This window comes from Nyctereutes procyonoides, unplaced genomic scaffold (genome assembly GCF_905146905.1).
Source record: "Nyctereutes procyonoides isolate TBG_1078 unplaced genomic scaffold, NYPRO_anot_genome, whole genome shotgun sequence".
NCBI classification, from domain to species: domain Eukaryota; kingdom Metazoa; phylum Chordata; class Mammalia; order Carnivora; family Canidae; genus Nyctereutes; species Nyctereutes procyonoides.
The window spans coordinates 2788394-2810224 of record NW_026575043.1 but is presented as its reverse complement, the minus strand read 5'-3'; the positions used below and the strand labels follow the sequence as shown (position 1 = coordinate 2810224).

Here is a 21831-nt window from a genome sequence, read left to right as displayed (position 1 = left end):
GGAAATCCGTACAGTTCAGTGTCACTCAGCTAGGATTCAGATTGAGGTCTCACACTGATGGTTATGCCCTTTCTCATACTTCCCAGCAAGTCCTCCATCTCTGGCAAATTCTTTCCCTTCCCCTCACTCACATTTTTCAACTTCAAAATGGTGATCACATGAAAAGCACCCCACCTCTTCACAGACATCAGAAGGATAAAATGTGCAGAAACATTTTGCAAACTCTAGAGTTTTGATTGTTGTTTGTCAAGTGCCCAGTAAATGTTTTTGTTTGCATTCATGCTGTTCCATGCTGTAACAATTTCAATTTTATTAGCACTAAAGCTTTTCTTTTAAAAGCATAGATCTGTGGGTTTTTTTTTTTTTTAACTACTGATGTTTTGATAGAGCTATTGAAGGGTTCAGTTTGGAATTTCTGTGATTTGCAAAATCAAATGAGTTCAAGTTTGATATATTTTCTAGGGGTTTCTGTAACTTTACTTTCTAGCAGCAGGGGAACAGTCTGGTGTGGTCAGTTGGCATACAAAGGCTTGATATGTGTCTTCTTTAATCTTCTCATGAGCACCTTGTTGTTAAGTGCAGCTGGCACACCGTGACATTTCAGGTGCCAGCCCAAATCTTGGGTGGATCTGCCGGGTGATCGAAAGTGATAACCTGGAGTGCCAGGGTGACTCAGTAGTTAAGCATCTGCCTTTGGGTCAGGTCATGATCCCGGGGTCCTGGGATTGAGTTCTGCATCGGGCTTCCCGCAGGGAGCCTGCTTCTCCTTCTGCCCATGTCTCTGCATCTCTCTCTGTGTCTTTCATGAATAAATAAATAAAATCTTAAAAAAAGAAAAAATAAAGTGATAACCTGACATCCGTGATCATCCAGCAGGCACAGGTTGCCCTGGAGTGACTCAGATTCCTTGGTCATGCTCCAGGACCTTGCTGTGTCCCTGGGCTCTGAGGGCTCAGTGTCACACCTAACCAGCTCTCAGCTTTTTGCCTCCCTCCCACACACACCCCTACTACCTTGTCACCTCTCCCCTCCACTTGTGCTCATTACAGGTGTTGCTAGAGTCCATGGTCGATGCCGCCGAGAATCTTTGTCCAAATGTGATGAAAAAAGCACACATTCGACAAGATTTGATTCATGCCAGCATTGAAAAGATTTCCATTCCACGAACCTTTGTTAAAAACGTCCTGCTGGAGCAATCTGGAGTCGATATCCTTAACAAAATTAGGTGGGTTTATGATGTCGAGAAACCAAGGTTCCATAGTTTCTGTGAATGCAGGGCAGGCAGCTGTGAAGGGTGTTATTGTTGGCTCTCTCCGTATAGAACGTGGTGGACATGTCTAATATGCAGTGACTGTATCTAAATAGAGCTGTGCATAAACACATAGGTTTATACATTTCCAAAATAAGGTGACCACAAATACGCCTGTGTTCCTGAAGAGCATACAGTTAGTTACCTGATCTCTTAACTGTTTTATTTTTAACCGGCGGGAGAGGGCATGTATATGTTTATAATCACTTTTTTCTCCTCCTGAAGCTTATCTTCCACCTTTAAAAGTCACTACCCTGAAGTTTGCTTTCTGCCACTGTGCTGTTCTGAGCAAATGCACAGTCTATAAACAGGCAAAGAGGCCCACTGTGGCCTCACCATATTTTCCTCCTGTGTTCTTTTGGTAGGTCTGTGATAACAGTGTACGTACTAATGCTGCTCTGGAGCATCAGCATAGATTTGTGCTTGGCAAAGTTTGAAAAATACGCCAAGATACAAATATTGAGAAGGATGTGATTATCAAACAAACTGCCTTGGATTCCCATATAGAAACTCTGGAGTGCTTACCAGTCTGAATGATACTTCACGAATTTCAGTTCTTCTCAAATGGGGAGTCTGCAGACTAGAAACTATATTCAGAAATATTTTAAGTTTCCCCTCTTAACTCAATAAAATACTTAGATAAACAAGACCAAACCAAACCCTAGCTCTTATCTGAAGAATCAGGAGCATACTGAATGATGTGTAGCTGAATGAGAGCCTATGAGAAAAATGAGAGTTAAAATAAGCCAAAAATCATAATACAATGTAGATATGGAAGCCAGGTCATGGAACTTTGAAGGTTGAGGAATTCTGCAGGGATGGGACAGTGTCTGGTCTCAGGTACAGCTGTCCTGTGTGTGTGTGTGTGTGTGTGTGTGTGTGTAGATTTCTACAAATAAGAGATTCTAGGGCCAGCTCAGCTGAATGATAAGACAATTTGACAGACTTTAAGCAATGAAAGGACATTTAGGAGATTTATAGGACCCCATAGATCAGTGATTTTATTCACTCTAGCCCTGACTAGATTATACTTACATATTTCTGTAACCTGTAGTTTTAGGATTTTTATTGAAGCCCCTTAGGTATTGAGGGGAAAAAAATGTATTGGCCACCATTCTTTTATCCTATTGGATTGAACTACCAGTGGATCAGATTCTAATGCCTTTACTAGAGTACCAGATTCTGGCAGATATGCTCACTTCTTCTGAAGATGGGCACATTCTGAGAAGTGAGCAGCAGGCTAGAACCCCTGTCATCAGTGAATCACTTCTGTGTTCATTAACTCCTTGCTTGGCTTTTTATAATGCATTATACAGAGCACTGATGGAATGAGTGAAAATATGCATGGCTACACCTGTGCATACGGTCAGATGCGGCTGTGCCCACACAGGCTGAGTGGAATTATTTCCTCTAAAAAGTTTACAGTTTGGAAGTTCAATAAAGAAGCATAATATCCAGTAACAAAATGATAGAACAGTCCTGAAACTTGTGTGTGTGTGTGTGTGTGTGTGTGTGTCTGTGTGTGATTTTAAAGGATCTTTTTGGTGCTACAGTTTGAAACAGATAAACTACCCTTCCCCAACTCAGAGGGGGTGGGGAAGAGAAGGAGAAATAAAATGACAGATTCTATAGTTTTATGAGGAAGTAAAATTCCCAAACATGCCTTAAAAAAATGAGAGGAAGTACTTGTCAAAATGAGATTTCTAATTTTCCCCCTCATCCCCCCACCCTCACCCCAGGTTTAGAGTGGGACCTACTAATCTGTATTTTTAATGAGACCCAGGTGAATCTTATCAGTGGACCTCTGGGGAATAAAAAAGTAAAGTGTTAGATAAATCCAATAGCTACTGAAACCTTGTTTCGGAGGCAGGAATTAAATAAACATCCTTTTATCTTTAGCCTAGGAAAATTTTTAATGTAGACATCAAAGACTTAGTGCTTCCATTTTTCTGATTTGCCATCTGAAATCTGCCTTGGTGGAAAAATCTCAATGCAAATTTACTGCCTTTAGGTTAAAAAGATGTTTCCCCCTGTTACACAAATAGACTTTCAACCTTAGCTTTAGGATTAAATAATTTTATTTTGATAACTCCCTTCCCCTGCTTTAAAATATTTAAAATTCTTGACTTCAAAAGCAGATTGAACTTTTAAAAGGCTATGTTGGAGTGTGGGTATCTCTCTAGCACATTCACTTTTAAAAGTGTTGTGCATTTGCGTCTGTTTGTGCATATGTGCATTTAAGTAGGATTATTCTGACTGAACAGACTTAAGTGGAGTTTGAATTCTTGAGAATAGCCAATAACTACAATGCAGACTAAAAAAACAGCTCTCTGAGTGAGACCTTCATGGCTGACTTCTTTAGTAGTGAAAACCCCAAAACTAGCTAGCGGGTTCCTTCCTGGCGTCGAGACCCCTTCTTCAGGTCAGGTGAGAGGCACAGAAACTGAATGTTTCCCTAACCTCTGTTAAAAGGCAGGAGAACAGTGAATCTGTAGCAATTTGAAGGAAGATGAGGAGTACAAGCAGAAGCAGTTGAGTACGGTACCGTTTGGTCGGTAGAGGTTTTATTTTTTTTATTTTTTTTAAGATGGGGGGAAATGCATATTTAAGTAATAACCAAAGTCTAACAATCAGACTCTCTTAATTTACTCCAGCCTGGGTTTGTTTTCCTTTTTGTCAATGGAAGAATTGTTCTTCACAACATGGTACATGTGGTTCCCATTAAGTCTGTCTTTACCCAGGTGTTTTTCATTTCTTCCACTAAATCCTGAGTTTTGAGATTGCAGAGGCAGGTTGAAATTGGTAAAGAAAATCTATTACCTGTGTGTTTATGGCAGCACTTAAAGCTTATCTTTGGAAATCCTTAGCCCTGTTCACACATTCTTCTATTCCATTTTCAAAGACAGAAACAGAATCGCAGTTGACCTCATCAACAGCATAGAATCAAGGGTGGGTGATGTTTTTCCATACAAATTACAATGTCACTGTGTACTTTTGTTTTTCACATAGTGAAGTGAAGTTGACAGTGGCCTCCTTCCTGTCTGATCGGATTGTGGATGAAATTCTGGATGCACTTTCACACTGCCATCATAAACTGGTGAGTGTGGTGGACATCTTGAGTGGGACTTCCTGTTGTGGGCTGCTGTGAAGCAGGGCAGGCTCCAACATGGGGATGTGGCTTCTTTCCTGCATTTTACTCTTTTGCAACTTTATGGGCCAAGATCCTGCTTTTCCCTCCTACATTGCTTCCAAATATAGAACATGTTAGAACTTCTCCAGAGGGAATAGAAGGGGAAAGGAGAAGTAATTGTATTGAGAAGTTTTGTTGTGTGATTTATATTGCTGGTCAAAGGTTTTGGTATGAAATAATGCTGAGGCTGAGATCTAAAATTAAGAAAATTACGATTAATTTTTGTGTGCTTATTTTGTTGCTTTCTGATATGATAATTTGGTAATGGACTATTCTTGAAAACATGGGGTGAGGGGAATGAAATCTTTGGAGTCCAAAGAAAGTCAAGGGTAAAATGGACATGTCCTAGGGATTGATAGCTGCTGAGTGCCCAGCCAGGCCTCTTGGATGTAACTGAGGTGAAGAAATAAATTTTCTTCATCTAGAGACTGGTTTTATCAAAGTAGAAGACTTTACTTCCAATACTGGTGCATATAAAAAATATATCAGACACTTCATGTGTTTTTAACTTTAGGAAGTCCTCTAAGGCACCTATGAAAGTTTTGTTACTCATTACATCTTGCTTCATGAACATTGTAGCAATGCGATGTGATAGGAATCTCTCAAGCAAGTTATGACATATTCCCCAGAGAAACATTTCAGGTTAATTACAGGCTGGAAATAGGCAGTTTTATGACATTGAATTGTTGGTGACGCCAGAAAACACCATGGTGAGAACAACTGAACTGCTTCTTTTCCACGAGGCAGGCAACATGAATATTCTGAAAAAGTCATTTTAGAAAAATACATAGGCTATCCTCTAAAATTGAAAAGGTAGGACAGGCGTCTAGAGCAGTGCCATCAAAATGCTGCCCATGGGTTGGAGCTGGCCCCACGAACTATGGGCACCTGACAAGGTTAGGTCAACAGGCAAGAGGAAACAGAGAAAATTCTGGAGCAATTTGAGATGGCCACAATACACAAACACAGTTATTTCTCTAAAGTTTCATTTTTATTGTATTTCACCAGGTCTATCGGTTTGTGGCAAACTGGAAATATAAAAAACTGGTTCCTCCCCACAGAGAATCTAAGAATCTCTAGCTTCTAGCTTATGGCACAGTAAAGAGCTATGTTATTGTTTAGAGCTCCCAAGTCAGACTTTTCCTTTTTTAAATAAGTAGACACAACATCCATGGAGCATGCTTTATAGAAACACTTTCTCCATAACCCAAGGCTGCAAGGACCACCTCAAAATGCCCTCAACATGATATTGTATCAACGTGACTGTACATGAGCACCACACTGAAGGGTTGAATTTTCCACTTTTTTTTTTTTTTTAACGTGTCCTTCTTTAAAGAATGTACTCAGAAAATATTGACTTTTTTTTTCAATTTAAAAAAGAATTGTGTGGGTACATTTTTTTTTAAGATTTTATGATTTTATTTATTTAATCATGAGAGACACACAGAGAGAGGCAGAGGGAGAAGCAGGATCCAGGCAGGGAGCCTGATATGGGACTCCAGGATCACGCCCTGGGCTGAAGGCAGGCGCTAAACCGCTGAGCCACCCAGGGATCCCTGTGGGTGCACTTTTATAGTAAGCTTTATTTTAATATTCTGCAGATTTGGATTGTAAGGAGAGAGCTTAGCTTAACTGTTATATGAAATTTTGTTTTCAGAGACATTCCAATTACATTAATATGTTCTCTAATTTAACTTTAGAAGTATAGCCAAAGGTTCCACGGTATTGTCAACTGGTTCTCATCGTTTCACAAGAGTTAATCAAAGTTCCTAGTGATGATTCAGCTCAGCACTAGAGTTTATTAATTTCAGCCCAGTTTATTCTTTTATCATTAATTTTTTTTAGGTTTACCTAGAGCATAACACTGGAAATTAATAAATCCTATTAAATATGGTATTCATGATCTGAAAACAATGAAAGCTAGCAGCAATTACAATTTTGTTAGCAATTTCCTTCCTTTCAGCCCTTTAAAAACTGAGAATGTTGGAAACACCTTATGTCTCCTAATTAGATACTTTTTAAAGCATTAGAGAAATAAATTATTTCAGAGGAAATATAAAATAAAATTAATAAAAAGAACACTCCTTGTTTTCTTCTAGACTAAGTATTCTTGTCAATTACTAAAGGAGGTTTTGTAATTTCTTGCTTAAGACAGTCCACCCTCCAAAGATAATAAGAGGTGAGTTATTGTAGTGGGAATGTGTTAAGAATTGTCATTAACCACACACAGGTGGAATCCTTCACTGTGCCACCTTGTGGAAGGTATCTTCCAGAATTCTGCTAACCTGCTCTTCCTTTGCCTCTGGTGCCTTTTCTCCTTGTACCCGTCTTGACTCTCTTAGACTGACCATTTCAGCAGACGAGGCAAGACCCTTCCTGAGCCTGAGGCCATAGAGATTGAGCTGGTGGAGGAGAAGCCAGCTAAACACTCTGTCATCACGATGGAGGAGCTCACGGAGATGGAGCGTTTGGAAGATCTGGATACTTGTATGGTAAGACACATCCTTTGGTGACACCATGACTCCATCATCATAGGGCTTTGCTACTAAATTTTTTTTTTTTAAGATCTCACCTTTACAAACCAGACCAAATAAAACTCCCTGGCAGAGATCATTCTTTCAGAAACTTATTGCTTACAGAGATTGTTAATGAAGCTAATAAAGCTGAAGCTTCAGGTCCCCCTCCAAAGCCCGGTACCATACTTTGGATTTGTAATTTTATAAAACCTCACTTTATTTTATTTCATTTAATTCTATTCTATATTCCAGTATGTTAACAGACAGTGTAATATTAGTTTTAGGTGTACAATATAGTGACTCAGCACTTTCATCCATCACCTGGAGCTCATCACAAGTGCCCTCCTTCATCCCCATCACCTATGTCAACCATTCGTCCACCAACCTCCCCTCTGGTGATGACGAGTTTGTTCTTTAGAATTAACAGTATATTTCTTGGTTTGTCTCTTTTTTTCTTTTGCTCATTCTTTTGGGTTTATTTCTTAAAACTTAAAGAGCATTCCCATACACCCCTCCCAAGGACAAATTGTGGAAGTTTCACTGAGCCATAGAACCTGGTTCTGTCCCTGTGGCTGCAGTGGAAAAAATTCCTAAATTCATTAGGAGAAATTTATTATTTAACTTTTGAAGATCATTGGTAACAAGAAAATATTTTTAAATAAATAAGCCATTAAAAATGTGGGAAGGACTTTTTCCCACACAGAATGTGTGGAATGACGATTTCTGTCTTGGTCCTATCATTTTTTTCCTTATGGTGCTTTTTCCTATTGTTAACTTACATAATTTGAGGGTATCCTCTTAAATTTGCATTTCCCATTTAGTTTATATTCTATTTAATTCCCTTGACTTGATGTGCTTTAGAAGATGGAATATACATACAGTGTTACCTAGCAGTGGGTCTCAATTCCTTACTTTCTAAATTTCACATAGTATATTCATCTGGCCACATAACTAGAGTGTTCGGCTTCCTGATACATTTTTTCTGCTCTAAGGGCAATTTTACTTAGGTTCCTATTTCATTATTTTAGAATTTGTATTATTAACATAGTTACATTTTACTTTACCATTATAACAGTTATATGTGCCTCTGTATTCAATATTTTTATGTTTCACTAAAATAATTCATCTTTTAGCAATTCCTCATAATCTGAGAGAGTGCTGCTGAGATAACATCTGGGCTACTTCTTTGCCCAAATGTTTCTACAATTACTAATAATTTTAGTAGTTTTTAGTTTCAGGCATGTCAGGAATGATATTTGTTTTTAACTTTCAAAACCAAGGATCTGAGGTGCCCACTATTATTTTTCTAGCCCAGAATGAAAGATAATGCTTTAAGTAGTTTCTTATTTATAAGCCATTGTTACCTGTTAAAGTTGGTGAATAAAATAATTGAGAACCCTCCAGATAAAATCCTATCATATACAAAGAGGCTAGCAAAGAAAGTCAGAAATATAATCCTACTTTTTCAAATAACATTCTAGTAGAGCTAATGATGGCAGATAATTTGCTATACAACTATGTAAACTTACAAGTGTATTTATTTACTCTATGTGGGAGGAATTGTCAAGTTTTTAAATAACTTGCTTGTCCAGTATATTGTAAAATGTGTCTTTAGTATTTTTACTTTGTTTGCATCTTGAGGCAAACGAAGTTAACACAGGGTAATTATTCAGTAAGCTCTTAAGCTAACCCCAAAGAAAATAAGTATGTTATAGAAAATAAGGTGTTTTGTTTTTGTTTTTTGTTTGTTTAGTGTTTTTTTTTTTTTTTTTTTAGGAAATAGGTTTAAATTCAAAATTAACTCTACATGTCACGTTTGCTGCCAGAATTGTTTGGTCATGTGTGAGTTCAGAAAGAGTAAAGAAAATGTGAGTTAGTAAGATGTATTTTGTTGCATTTATAAGTTATGTGGTTTAGGCTGAGAGTGTTGGCTAAGAAAGACTAGCTTAGCCACTATAAGGATGGTGTTTCATTGTGTAAACTTTGTTTTTGTATGATTGATTAGGGTTTTGTCATGTGAAAGAAAAAGGTGGTTCTTAAAGTGGGTGGGGTGAGAATAGAGGAGAAAATCATTTCTTTAAATTTATTTTTTATTAAGGTATAATTGACATAGAACACTCTGTTTTATTTACTTTTTATTTTTTAAAAAAGATTTATTTATATATTTGGGAGAGGGAGAGAGTGCACATGAGCAGGGGTAGGGGCAAGAAGGAGAGGCAGAGAGAATCTTTTTTTTTTTTAAAGATTTATGTATGTATCTATGTATGTATTTATTTATTTATTCATGAGAGACACGGACTCAAGAGAAGCAGAGACATAGGCAGAGGGAGAAGCAGGCTCCTTGCAGGGAGCCCAATACGGGACTCAATCCGGGATCCCAGGATCACGATCTGAGCCGAAGGCAGGCACCCAACCGCTGAGCCACCCAGGCATCCTCAGGTATAGAGAGAATCTTAAGCAGGCTCCACGCCCAGCACTGACCCCCACATAGGGCTCCATCCCGGGACCCTGAGATCATGACCTGAGCTGAAATCAAGAGTCAGAGAAACGGAGACACCCAGGACCCTCTTTACTTATTTTTTTAATTAATTAATTAATTAATTAATTAATTTATTTATTTATTTATTTATTTATTTATTTATTTATGATAATCACAGAGAGAGAGAGGCAGAGACATAGGCAGAGGGAGAAGCAGGCTCCATGCACCGGGAGCCCGACATGGGATTCGATCCGAGGTCTCCAGGATCGCGCCCTGGGCCAAAGGCAGGCGCCAAACCACTGCGCCACCCAGGGATCCCTACTTATTTATTTGTAATGTAACTCTACACCCAATGTGGGGCTCAAACTCATGACCCCCAAGATCAAGAGTCATAGGCTCTATTGACTGAGCCTGTCAGGTATCTTTTTTTTTTTTTTTTTCTGTCAGGTATCTTAGTGTTGTTTTACTTTTAGGTATACAATATAATGATTTGATATATATACATATATATTGTAAAATGATGACAACAGTAAATTTAGTTAACATCCGTCATAACACATAATTACAAACTTTTTGTTCTTTGTGAGAACATTTATGATCTACTCTTAGGAACTTTCAGATATGCAGTAGGGTACTAACTAAGAGCAGTGTATGTTACATTCCTAGGACTTGTGTATCTGATGATCAGAAGTCTGTACCATTTTTTATTTTTATTTTTTTTAAGATTTTATGTATTTATTTATGAGAGAGAGGCAAAGACATAGGCAGAAGGAGAAGCAGACTCCCTACAGGAAGCCCAATGTGGGACTCGATCCCAGGACCCCAGATTCACAACCTGAGCCAAAGGCAGATGCTCAACCACTGAGCCACCCCAGTGCCCCTGTACCTTTTTTTAAATTGCAGGTTATATTTTAAAATTGAGATGCAGAACCACCATCAGGAGCAAAGTGCAAAACTATGCTGCAGGCACACCCAACACGGAGTGGTTTCCATTTTATAAAAATGTCCCTGTTGCTGTGACCTAAGAAGCATAAATAGAGGTTTCCCAGAACCAGGCTCATAGGATGGCCTAAATTAGAAGGGTGGTTTTTTTCTGGTTCTGACCACCATGGAGGCAAGCATTGAGGACTGTTCCTGACTGAGCACCTGCTGAATGGTGGGGGGAGCAGGGCCTTAGGTATGAGTGGGTAACAGAGAAACATAGGATGGAGCTCTCTATAAAAAAGCAATACATGGACAGAATTTGAAAATAGCATTTTTTTTTGTTCCACCTAATTCCTTCATCATTGTTTTAACTCAGCTAATGACTGGTTAAGGAGCAGAAAACCAGAGCTGAGTTTACTGTTAGTTTAATGGGAAAGAACATTTGTGTGGAGAAAGTGCACATCGGTGGATTTGTACTGTAATGATTCTCCAATACCCTCAGCCTGACCATCGATCCCAAGCCACCCACAGTGTCACCGTGGCAGCTCTTCTGAGTGCAGGGATCCCTTTCCTAAAGAGAATCCATTTTCTCAGCTTTGGACTTTATACCCTAAGCCAGTGGCACAAATCCAGAGCTAATTTGAAAATTAGTTTCACCTTTTAAAATTACCCCTCCTATCATCTCTCAAAATCAAAGTGGCAAATCACTTGTATTTCTCATTGATATCTATTACCAAATATCCAGGTCCTCATATGGTGCTATTTTAAAAAGGTTTGAAGAATATATTTGCAAGGGAGAGAGATTTAATCCGTTTTGGTTTTCTGAATGAATGAATGTGTACATATTCCTTGGCAGCATTTCTGGCTTAAGTGATCCTGGAAGATAGGACACAGGTTAAGTATTGTGTGAAAGGGTCCCAGAAGAACAAGTGCATTCGTGCATTGATACAGCCTTTCCCACATGGAACTGTGAGCCTCCAGCAGGTAGAGTTTGTGCCATACACACAGCAAGAGCACTGTTGAGTGTGATGCTGTAACTTTACTATTACCTAAAATGTTTATTGATACCCCAGAGCCCTGTGACACTTTGCCTAGGGCATTCCAAAGAAACTTGGACTCATTACCAACCTCCTCCTTAGCAATTCTACTTACAGATTCAGGATCCTGGCAGTTTTTGCCTATGATGTTTATGGCATCTGCTAAATCTATTTTTGAACATTTCTTTAACAAACTTAGTAGGCAATCTGGGCATCTCTTTTTTTCCCCCTACCCCCAGATATCTTGTCTCATGTTTTCTTCCATTTCTCTTTGGTCCAAAAGTCAGTTCCATTTCAATCCTTACATCTCTTTAAAGAACCAGGAGTTATAATCACACTAAGGAAGGTTTAGTGCCATAAATTAGAGGTAGAAATTTATATTAGTTGAGTTCAAGGATTGCCTTTTTGAAGATGGAAACAATCATCTATATGACTGATTTCTTTATTTAAAAAACTTTTTTAAAATATTTTATTTATTTATTTGATACAGAGCATGAGCAGGGGGAGGGGCAGAAGGAGAAGCAGACTCCCCACTGAGCAGGGAGCCTGATGCAGGGCTCGATCCAGGACCTTGTGATCATGACCTGAGCCAAAGGCAGATACTTCACACGCTGAGTCACCCAGGTGTCCCAATAGACTGATTTCCTAAACTTACTCTTTGACTAAGTGAGGGCTGAAATAAGGATGAATGAGTGGTGTGACAGGCCCTGATACCCACTGGGGGGGGGGGGGATGTCTGAGACCTTCTCATCAATCTTACTTTCATAATTGTTGAAGGAGAAGGCAGTTTTCTTTAAATAAAAGGGCAGAGTTGCAAAACTGTCTTCAATCAAATAATTCTCTTTTTCTTTTAGCTAGAAAGAAACTCAGAGGGGGTGCCTGGGTGACTCAGTGGTTGAGCATCTGCCATTGGCTCAGGCTTTGATCCCAGGGTCCTGGCATCGAGTCTCGCATTGAGCTCCCTGCAGAGAGCCTGTTTCTCCCTCTGCCTATGTCTCTGCTTCTCTCTCTGTGTCTCAAGAATCAATAAAAAAAAAAAAATCAATAAATAAAATCTTTAAAAAAAGAAAAAAAACTCAGAGGTTATCTAGTTCATATGGTGGGAATCACGGGGTGGGGGTGGCAGTCAGGGGAGGAGGGCCTGGATAGAATGAGAACCATCAGAATAACCTGCAGACTTCCAGCCTGTGTCCACTCTCATAGCCCCAGAGATTCTGATGTCATTTTACTCCAAGGAGAAAATCAGATGGTTTAAAAAGTCGTGTTCATTTCTTTAACACATAGATGAAGTCCCTATAATGTGCCAGGTGCTATTCTTCACTCTTTATGAAGAGTAAGCAGTTCAGTCCTTAAACAATCACCTATGAATGATAGATATCATTGCTATCTTGTGTCTATAAGTGGGGAAACTGAGACATAGAACAGTTAAGAACAAGTGGGGAAACAAGGCATAGAACAAGTTAAGCAACTTGTCCAAGTGACCTGAGGTCACCCAAAGGCAGGCAGTTTGGTATCATAGTATATGGATGTCATATATGGCATATTTCTTACATCCAGAATTAAATCTTGAGTTAGATTTAATTAGACTTGCATTGCTTTGTGTAACACGTCTAGTTACTAATTCCAGATTAAATTGACATGTGAACAGGAACCCAAATGAAAGACATGTGCTGTATAAACATAACCTAAGCCTTCTTGTTTTAAACGTTATTGAAAACCACTGGGTCAAAAATCTGACATGCTCAATTGGTAGACTTGAATCTGCCCACTTTGGGCTTACCTGGAATATTACTTGCCTTTCCATGTGCTATTTTGTTGGTGACAGTGATTAATTAGCTTTCCTACATACTTAAAATCCCAACACACATGCCTTCTATGTCATGCTGAAACGTGTATTTACTTAGCCTCTTGATTGTCCATAGACCATCTGTTCTTTCCTGCAATCAGGTGCTCTTAGGAAATCAATATTCCCAGCTGTCTCTTTCAACTTCAGTTTGTCATTGGCCTTTGGGGTATTGAAGGATGCTGTTTGCATTCTACTGATTAGTTATTTCTCAGTATTTAATTTATCATTCTATATAGTTTACCACCTTTAAAAAATCACAGAAGCTCAGCATTTAGGATCCCATGCCAAGTGGGTGAAGAGCCAGTGTCTGCTCTGTAGTATAACTAACTCACTAATTGTGTGTAATTCTTTCATTTATTTTAATGAGTATCATACCAGTTTTAAATCAAAAGATATTCATGCAAAGGAGCAGTTCATCTACTTACTGCTATTGCTTTGGAAAAGAATTTTAAAAGGCTTGAATTATTAGTACATCTTGTGAATCCTTTTTTCAATGAGAAAATAACAATTATTTTCCCTTAAATTCAGCCTCAAATTTTAATATATAATTTTTTAAGCTTTTTTTTTAAAAAAAGTTTTTATTTATTTGAGAGAACATGAGAGAGAGAGAGAGAGAACATGAGTGGAGGGGGAGAAGCAGGCTCCTTGTTGAGTGGGGAGACTGACCTGGGGCTTGATCCCAGGACCTCGGGACCATGACCTGAGTCAAAGGCAGATGCTTAACCAACTGAACCACCCAGGTAACCCTAATTTTTAAGCCTTTTAATACAGATTAAAATGTAGTGAAGATCTGTTTGTCTTGGTCAAAATACTTTTTAAAAACAAGTCCCCTCAAAAAAAAAAAAACCCACCCCACTTTCAAGTATCAGCAGTTATTAGTTGAACTAATCTATTAACAACAGTACCAAGCATAGATCATTAAGTCGATATCTCATGTAAATTAGTTGCACTGTGTTCAAGCCCTATTGGCTTCTTCTTATGATTTTATTTATTCTGTAATGTCATTTCCTTATTGATATCATTATGGGAAATGGAGGTTTGACTTTATAACCACTGGAAAGCAGCCCAAGAAAACCTCTTAATTTCCACATTTTAATTTTCAAACCTATAGCACAATCTGTATAGTTCAGCCAGAGCAAGTAATGTGCTTCTCAAAGTTCTAGTAATTTTTGTGGCAGTCCTTTGTGGAAATGCCAGGGGTACCCTGCAAATCCCTAAAGAGGCTGCCATTCCCTGACGGCTGACAGTTTTCTTAATCTTCTAATTTTTAACTGGCACCATAAAATAACTTAGAACATTAACTAGTTGTGACTAGTCAGGGCATTCCAAAACCAGCATCAAAACTGGGCATCTGACCTGCAGAGGATATGATGATTCTTCTGAGCTCTATTCTGACATGTAATGGTAACTATAAAAGATAATTTTGGTTTCCCTCATGAATTAAATTAAGCAAATGACCCTAATAGCCTGTGGATTGATGAAACAAACCAAAACCATACCATTGTTTACATGGGGGGGGGGTGGTATAGGTGACAGAGGAGTTACTTATATTTCCTTAAACAGGACATTTTCTAGTAAAGTGCTAACTAGCTAAGTCCCTTACAAGCAATCACAGATTTAGTAACTCCTGGGATAGTACAGTAGAACCAGTATTTGATAATTTCTCTAAAATCAGTTCCACTTTGCAACTTTAGTAACCTCATGTTTGTGGACTATGTGCATTTGACAACCTCTTCCTTCCATCAGAAAGCTCCAGATTATCACTGCTTGCCAGTGGAGACCAAAGGTCAGATCCCTGCAGGATGAAAGATGTCCTCTTTAAGGACTGTATTCAAATCGTGAAAGAACAGTGTCTTTGGATACTAAGTATGTGTGTGAGTATGTATGTTTGTGTCTGTCTAAAGAAGAAGGAAGTGGGCGGTCCTTCAAGGGGGCTTGCTTACCCAGGGGGAGAGACAGAGACAGGAACAAGGTATCTGCTGGCACAGGAGCCCAGGGAGGATACAGGAGCATTTCTCATTCATGAACTCTTAGCTGGTTATGAGCTATCGAATGACTCTTTGAACTAAAAATATGGACTAGCAGGCCATTTATTCATTTAATAGATGCTTATTGTTCATCCACTGTGTACGATATTCCCAGCTTCTTGCTGGAAATGGAAGGCAAAGAAACCAAGACATCCCCCACCAAGTTTGCTCTGCTGAAAGGCAGAAGTGGCAAAGCCAGTTTCCACAGCACTACCATCCGTGTAAATCCCACACACGTATTTGCTTAGGTTTGGAAAGATGGGAGTCTGCCACCGAAATGAGGTCATCCAGAAAGGCTTGAATTAGTACAGAATGCATCTTGCAATCCTCTGTCACATCCCACAGGTGACTCATGAAATCAATGGGATGGTTTTGACCAGCAGTTTAAAGACACTCCTCAGAAATGAAACATTAAGTGTGAATATGAAGTACCAGATTACATTGCGTGTTTGCTTCAGTTATACACACATGTACATCCATTAGGTTGTGACATAAATACATTCCATATACAAGGCAGGTGAGTCTGGGGCTCCTGGCTGGCTCAAGTTATTGAAGCATCTGTCTTTGGCTCAGGTCATGATCTCAGGGTCCTGGGACCCAGCCCTGTGTCAGGCTCCCTGCTCAGTGGGAAGTCTGCTTCTATGTCTCCCTGCCCTCCTGTCATGCTCTCTCTTGTTATCTCTTTCCCTCTCTCTCAAATAAATAGATAAAATATTTTTAAAAAAGTGTTCATGGGCTACAGAAGTATAGTTTCTTGTATGCAGCCTTAATTTGGGCTTTGTTTCTTTTACTTCTTGGTCCTGATTTACTCTTTCCCTCCCACACAAATTTTGCTGTTCTCAGTGGGTCTCAGCTCATTTTTGGCTTGAGGCGGTTGTACATGAATAGAGTGACATGTTAGATGTGGTGGGAGAGTACTCTGCGAGGGTGTGTGGTTTGCCCTGGAAGCAGAGAAGGGGTGCCCAGCCCACCTTGGGGGAATGGTGTTTTCAAGGAAGGCATCCTGGAGGAAGGTTCTGAGCATCATGCCTGGCACACAGTGGGCCCTCGGTGACTGTTGGCACAGTGAAAGATGGTATTTGAAGAGAGGTTGGCTGGGAGAATGACTAAGTAAATGTAGCAGAGAGGAGTGTACACAGAGGCTCAGACTGAGGGGAGAACATCCAGGTTGAGGGACTCTTGTGGTATTATGGTATGGCAGGGATAGAGGGGTGTGACAAAGAGGCTGGAGGCCATATCACAGTCTTGTAGAGCTCACAAAGATCTCTTAGCTTGTTTATATATTGTTTACTTTTAAATTTTTAAAAAGATTTTATTTATTTGAGAGAACAAGTAGGGGGAGGGGCAAAGGGTAAGGGAGAATCAGACTCCCCACTGATCAGGGAGCCCAACATGGGGCTCAATCCCAGGACCCTGGGATCATGAACTGAGCCCAAGGCAGACTCTTAACCAACTGAACCACCTAGGTACCCCTAGCCCATTCCTTAACAAAATCAAAATGTAAAGTAAATGGTTTTTAGCTTTGACCTTTAATGCATATTTTGCCGAAAATTCTCCTACTGACTTTCATACTGAAAACCACACTTGGAAACTAGACCAAAAACAAATGACTTCTTCACTCCAGATATAACTGCATTTCTTTTATAAATTTTAGTTTCAGTTGTGTAACCTCATTCATATAGTTGCTTCTTGGAGTTATATATGTACTGCTTTCCTTGAGAAACTACTTAGGTGGCACCTTTAGTAATTTATAGGTAAAGTGAGTGAACAGAGTTAAGAGAGGTTAAAAAATAACACAAGGAAGTTATAGCAAAGTTCAGGATCAGTTCCTAGTTATGCCTGCATGGTGCTCTGTTCTGCTTGTTGGGTAAGGGGGAGCCTTAGGCCAAACTCATGCCAGAGCTTCAGACCTAACATCTGATTATCAAAATTGAGCTACTTGACCATTTCTCTGGCTCAGAAGACCACCTAATCAGAGCTGAGCTCTAGGGTGGATACCTGCAACCAAGCAGCTTCAAATCTACTCTAGCCCTTGAGCAAGTACTCTGCTGAAATCTCCAAAGGCCATACCCAACTGACATGGCCAAATGGTCTTGTTCTAAAACAGACATTAGAGCATTCTCTGTCACAGCCTTGGCAAAACCACAGAAATTCTTCTCATTGTGTACTATGTGGCCTTGACTACCCAGGTAACTGAATAAATTGGCCACCTGTATGCAGTTATTTGATACTGAAATCTTAAACATTCGAAAGGCATTTGTGTAGGGTTTGCTATATAGTTAATATTGAACAACAGGTAAAGACTGTACCCATGTGCTCTAGAAAGCCAGTCTTCTTTAGCTATAATACAACACCATAGTGGACACATTAAGGAGTGTCTAATAGACTGTTTATCTAAGTGTTCTCTGTAGCTTGGGTTGCATATAGTTAACTCACTTTAAAATGAAACCAAAGCCAATGAAAAATCACAAGGGGCAAAAAGATCACCTTGTTTTTTGACATATTTCCTCATAGATGAAGCAGACTGTGTTAATAAGGATGACTGAAGGCTATGAGCAAATAATTATCAAAGGAATGGATCTGTAATTTAGAGATGACTTAAGAATCCATTCTCTTTTAAGAATCTCACTGGAGAGTCTATTCAGAAGGGATGTTAATCAAACACAGTTGAACCGAATATGACAAAGATCTTGGTTTCCAAACCAGATCGGATTTTTACAGAGTTTGGGTGGTAAGCCATCTTTACCTTAAGTTCAGTCTGAGGTTGAAGATGTAGGACAAGGAGTTTGAAGAGTCAGTCTTAAAAGAACTTGGAGATCCAGTCAGAACCGCATCTTCTGATTGCTGATTGACCACTATAGCCCTTCAACCACCATCTATTCTTTTTACTTAGCACCAGTGGGATTTACTGGACTCAAGATTTTTAAACCAGTAGTAGAGTAAATTTTTAAAGGATTTAAAGCTTTTTTTTTTTTTAAGTAGGTTCTATGCCCAGTGTGGTACCAATGCAGAGCTTGAAAAACTCATAACCCTGAGATCAAGAGTCAGATGCTTACTTAACCAACTGAGCCACCCAGGTGCTCCATTTTGTTATAGGATTGAATCTGGTTTTTGGTGGTGGTGGTAGGAACGATTAATTTTTGTCATCTTTATAGGGCTAAAATCCTATGGACAGAGTAAATGTGTTACATTAAGCATTTTAGGCTAAGTTTGATTATTCATCTTGGTGACACTGAGCCCTGATGTCTATTCCAAAGGCGAATTTTTTAAGTCTCCCGATTGCCTCATTCCTGCCTTCCATTTTCACATGGACTTTCCAAAGATCTAGACTTAAATATCTCTCTCAAAGGTAATACTTGGTGAAGACTCCCTCATTATTTATTTATTCTTTTGCAATTAAAAAAGGCAAATTGTTACTCAACTTTTCATGACTATTAGAATAACATTGTGCTTAATAGTGCAGTAAAATGCAAAACATTGCACTTAATAGTGCAAATAAACTTTGCTTTTTTATAATAACACTGCAAGGGGCCCATACCTGGTACTTGTGTTCATAAGCATCATGCTTCTGTGCCCAGCAGCACCAACACGGGCTCTCAGAGTAAAATACTTGCTTGAAAGCAGTACCAAGTACTTTCATTCTTTGGACAGCCCTTAAGGAAAATGCATTAAATTATAGCTACTTTTTAAAAAAAAAACATTCAAGTGTGAAACTTCACTTTGGCATCAGTTGCAAGAAGAGTTCAAATGATTGAAAAGTGAGCCATTAACTGTTTCCTGGAGAAAACAGGACAGAGCTAGGAAGATAAAGATTTTTAATTTTCTCGCATCAAAAAAAAAAAAAAAGCACAGATCTGGAAGATAAGGAAGGGATCTACATTAATGTACAAATCATTCCTTGCTGTGACTTTCACAATAGCCTCTCATCAGGGCTGCTCTCTGAATGCTTTTGTTTTAACACTGTGATGCCATTTTAACTTTTATATGAAATGAGACTTTGGGTGTGAAAGTTAATAAGGGTGATATGAAGAGCTGAATTTAATGTTGTGTTCACTGGGAAATAGCCCCACTAAATCTCACTAAATCTCTACGTATTGTTCTCCTTTTGTCCACAGATTTATTGCAGTTGTCTCAGAGTTATGGCTTATGTACCCCTACCCTCCCTAGAGTTTAAAACTTGTTCCTGTCCAACCATCATTATAGAATGGATTAGGCAACCTTTTTTTCTCATTGAGCTCTACACCAGCTCAACTTTTTAAAAATAGAAATGCATAGAAATTACTTTATATCATTTTATTTATTTTAATTTTTTTTTTTTTAGAAATTGCTTTTTTAAACCACACATAAGGTTAGATATTTAAACCACACTATTTGGTTAGATAGTTGAGGGTATAAATCAATGAAGAATGATTAAATTTTGGTTTCCTCTTGAGCATTGACTCAGCTGAAAATCTGGCAGGAAATATTTAAGTTTTGTAACCTCCTACATTAAACAGAGATTACCCCTATCTATTTTAAAAGTGCACAGAGAAGCACAAGGTGAGCCTAGCATATCTTGTATCAAAAAGCAAGGATTGGCTCCAACTCCAATGGGATCATTTCAAAGGCTACAAACTCCAGATTGAAATGGCTTCCGCTGGGACACTCTGGCACCAAAAAGAATAAGGACAGTAATAGTTTATGATACATTGAATTAATTTTTAAGAATCCACGAGTCCATAGCAATACCAAGAAAATAAAAGAGGAGAGGATACAGAGGACTTTTTAAGGAATAGTTGATCTTTGCAGGGGAACAGTACCTAATAAATCTAGGAATGATGATAGAAGTGGAAAGGTACAATTTGGTAGCCTCTGTTGTATTCATTCATTCAGGCAAGGATTGTTGATGGTTGTTTGAAAATGGGGCCATCACCATGAAACAAAAGTATGACTTCAAGATGTATTATTAATTACCAAGGGAAAATGTAACCTTATAAGGAAGTGGTTGGAAGTCCCAACCTAACCAAATGACCAACCTTATTGTTACCAACAGTGGAACAACCTGATGTGGGTGCCACCTGTGATTCAGCCATTAGTTCACAGCATCACCTGTGTGGCAGTGGTGGGGGGGTGAGGGGGGGGGGTGATGGCTCATGGAGAATATGGGAAAGTCTGTGAAACAATTGACCTGAATTGCTCAAGAAAGAATCATGGAAAAGAAAAGTAGGATTGGTCATGGGGAGAGGAAGACACCCTAGGAAGAGAAACTCAGGAGACATAGGACACACTGTGGTGAGTTCTTGCTTACATCCTGCATCCAACAGGCAGGGGTGCTCCAAGGCATTTGAGGGACAACTGGGGAAATTTGAATACGGAGCATAGTGTGTACATTAGAAACTGTAGAATTGCTATTAGTAGGTGTGATCATCGTGTATGGTTCTGTAGGAGAAAGTGTTCTTGCGGGAGTATTTGAAAGTGAAATGTCAAGATGTCAAAAACTTTAAAATGATTCAACCAAAAATGTGCGTGCATATGTGTTAGAGACAGAGAGGGAGGGAGAAAGAAAGAAATTAAATGAAGTAATGTGACAAAATGTTAATAATTAAGGGACCTATGTCAAGAGCACACATGTATTATACTAGTTGTTTTGAAATTTGAGAATAGAATACATAGTTGGCTGGAGGAGAGCAGGTATATGTAGGTGAAGAGCTTATTGGTTGAAGAAGTGGACGCATGAGCCATGAGGGTCCATGAGGAAAGTTTTTATCAGTTCAACATGAAATGGGAAAAATAAGGACAATAGAAAAAATTTTTCATGAAAATAAATATATCTAATTTCAGGGATTCTTCTTTAAAATAGATCATGTACTTCCATTTTTATGTTTGTGCCCTAGTCTATAAACTCTGTTGTGGGGGAGGGGCACTGGATTAAAGTTGTAGTTCAGTTCACTCAATCTCTGTGCTTTGATGGAAGGAAGTGCTAAAATCACTACCAAGACATTTGTATAAATAGAGTAAACCCCATCAAGGTTCATGATAATTTTTTTTAACCTCTCACATGTGAGTTTCTTGGTAAACAAGATGAAGAAGGTAGACATGGTGCCAAGTTTTTGTTTTAATTTGGCTTTTTGGAGCTACTAAATGTTGAGATGGTTTCTCTTCTTGAAACATGGCACAGCAGTCATAATGCTTATAAAATACTTGCACATAAAAAACAACCCTGAGTTGCTTGTGTGTGTGTGTTTTTTTAAGTAGGCTCCATGCTCAGCATAGAGCCCACTGAGGGGCTGAACTCACAAGCATGAGAACAAGAGTCGGATGCTTAACTGGCCACCCATGCGCCCCAGCAGTATATTTTTTTGATACCAGAATGTAAACTCTAGGAGCCCAGAGACCCAACTTTACCTTATTTACTGCTATGCCATTCTCAAGATTGCCTGGTAAGCTGTAGGTGCTCAGTAAATATTTGTTGAATCTTAAATAATATAAAATGTTCCTGATAAAGTGGTAGCCTCCTTCCACCG

The 21831-nt window shown here is 38.9% G+C and overlaps 1 protein-coding gene across 3 annotated transcripts in view; it reads left to right on the top strand.

The window, feature by feature from the left end:
- Nucleotides 1–21831, top strand: part of CARMIL1 (capping protein regulator and myosin 1 linker 1) — a 325852-nt gene that overhangs the window by 254311 nt on the left and 49710 nt on the right. For all 3 annotated transcript variants that reach the window (XM_055322435.1, XM_055322434.1, XM_055322433.1), the window contains exons 27-29: nucleotides 1050–1225; nucleotides 4319–4406; nucleotides 6842–6991. In XM_055322435.1, coding sequence (XP_055178410.1) covers nucleotides 1050–1225; nucleotides 4319–4406; nucleotides 6842–6991 — 414 coding nt within the window. The remainder of the gene's footprint in view (nucleotides 1–1049; nucleotides 1226–4318; nucleotides 4407–6841; nucleotides 6992–21831) is intronic.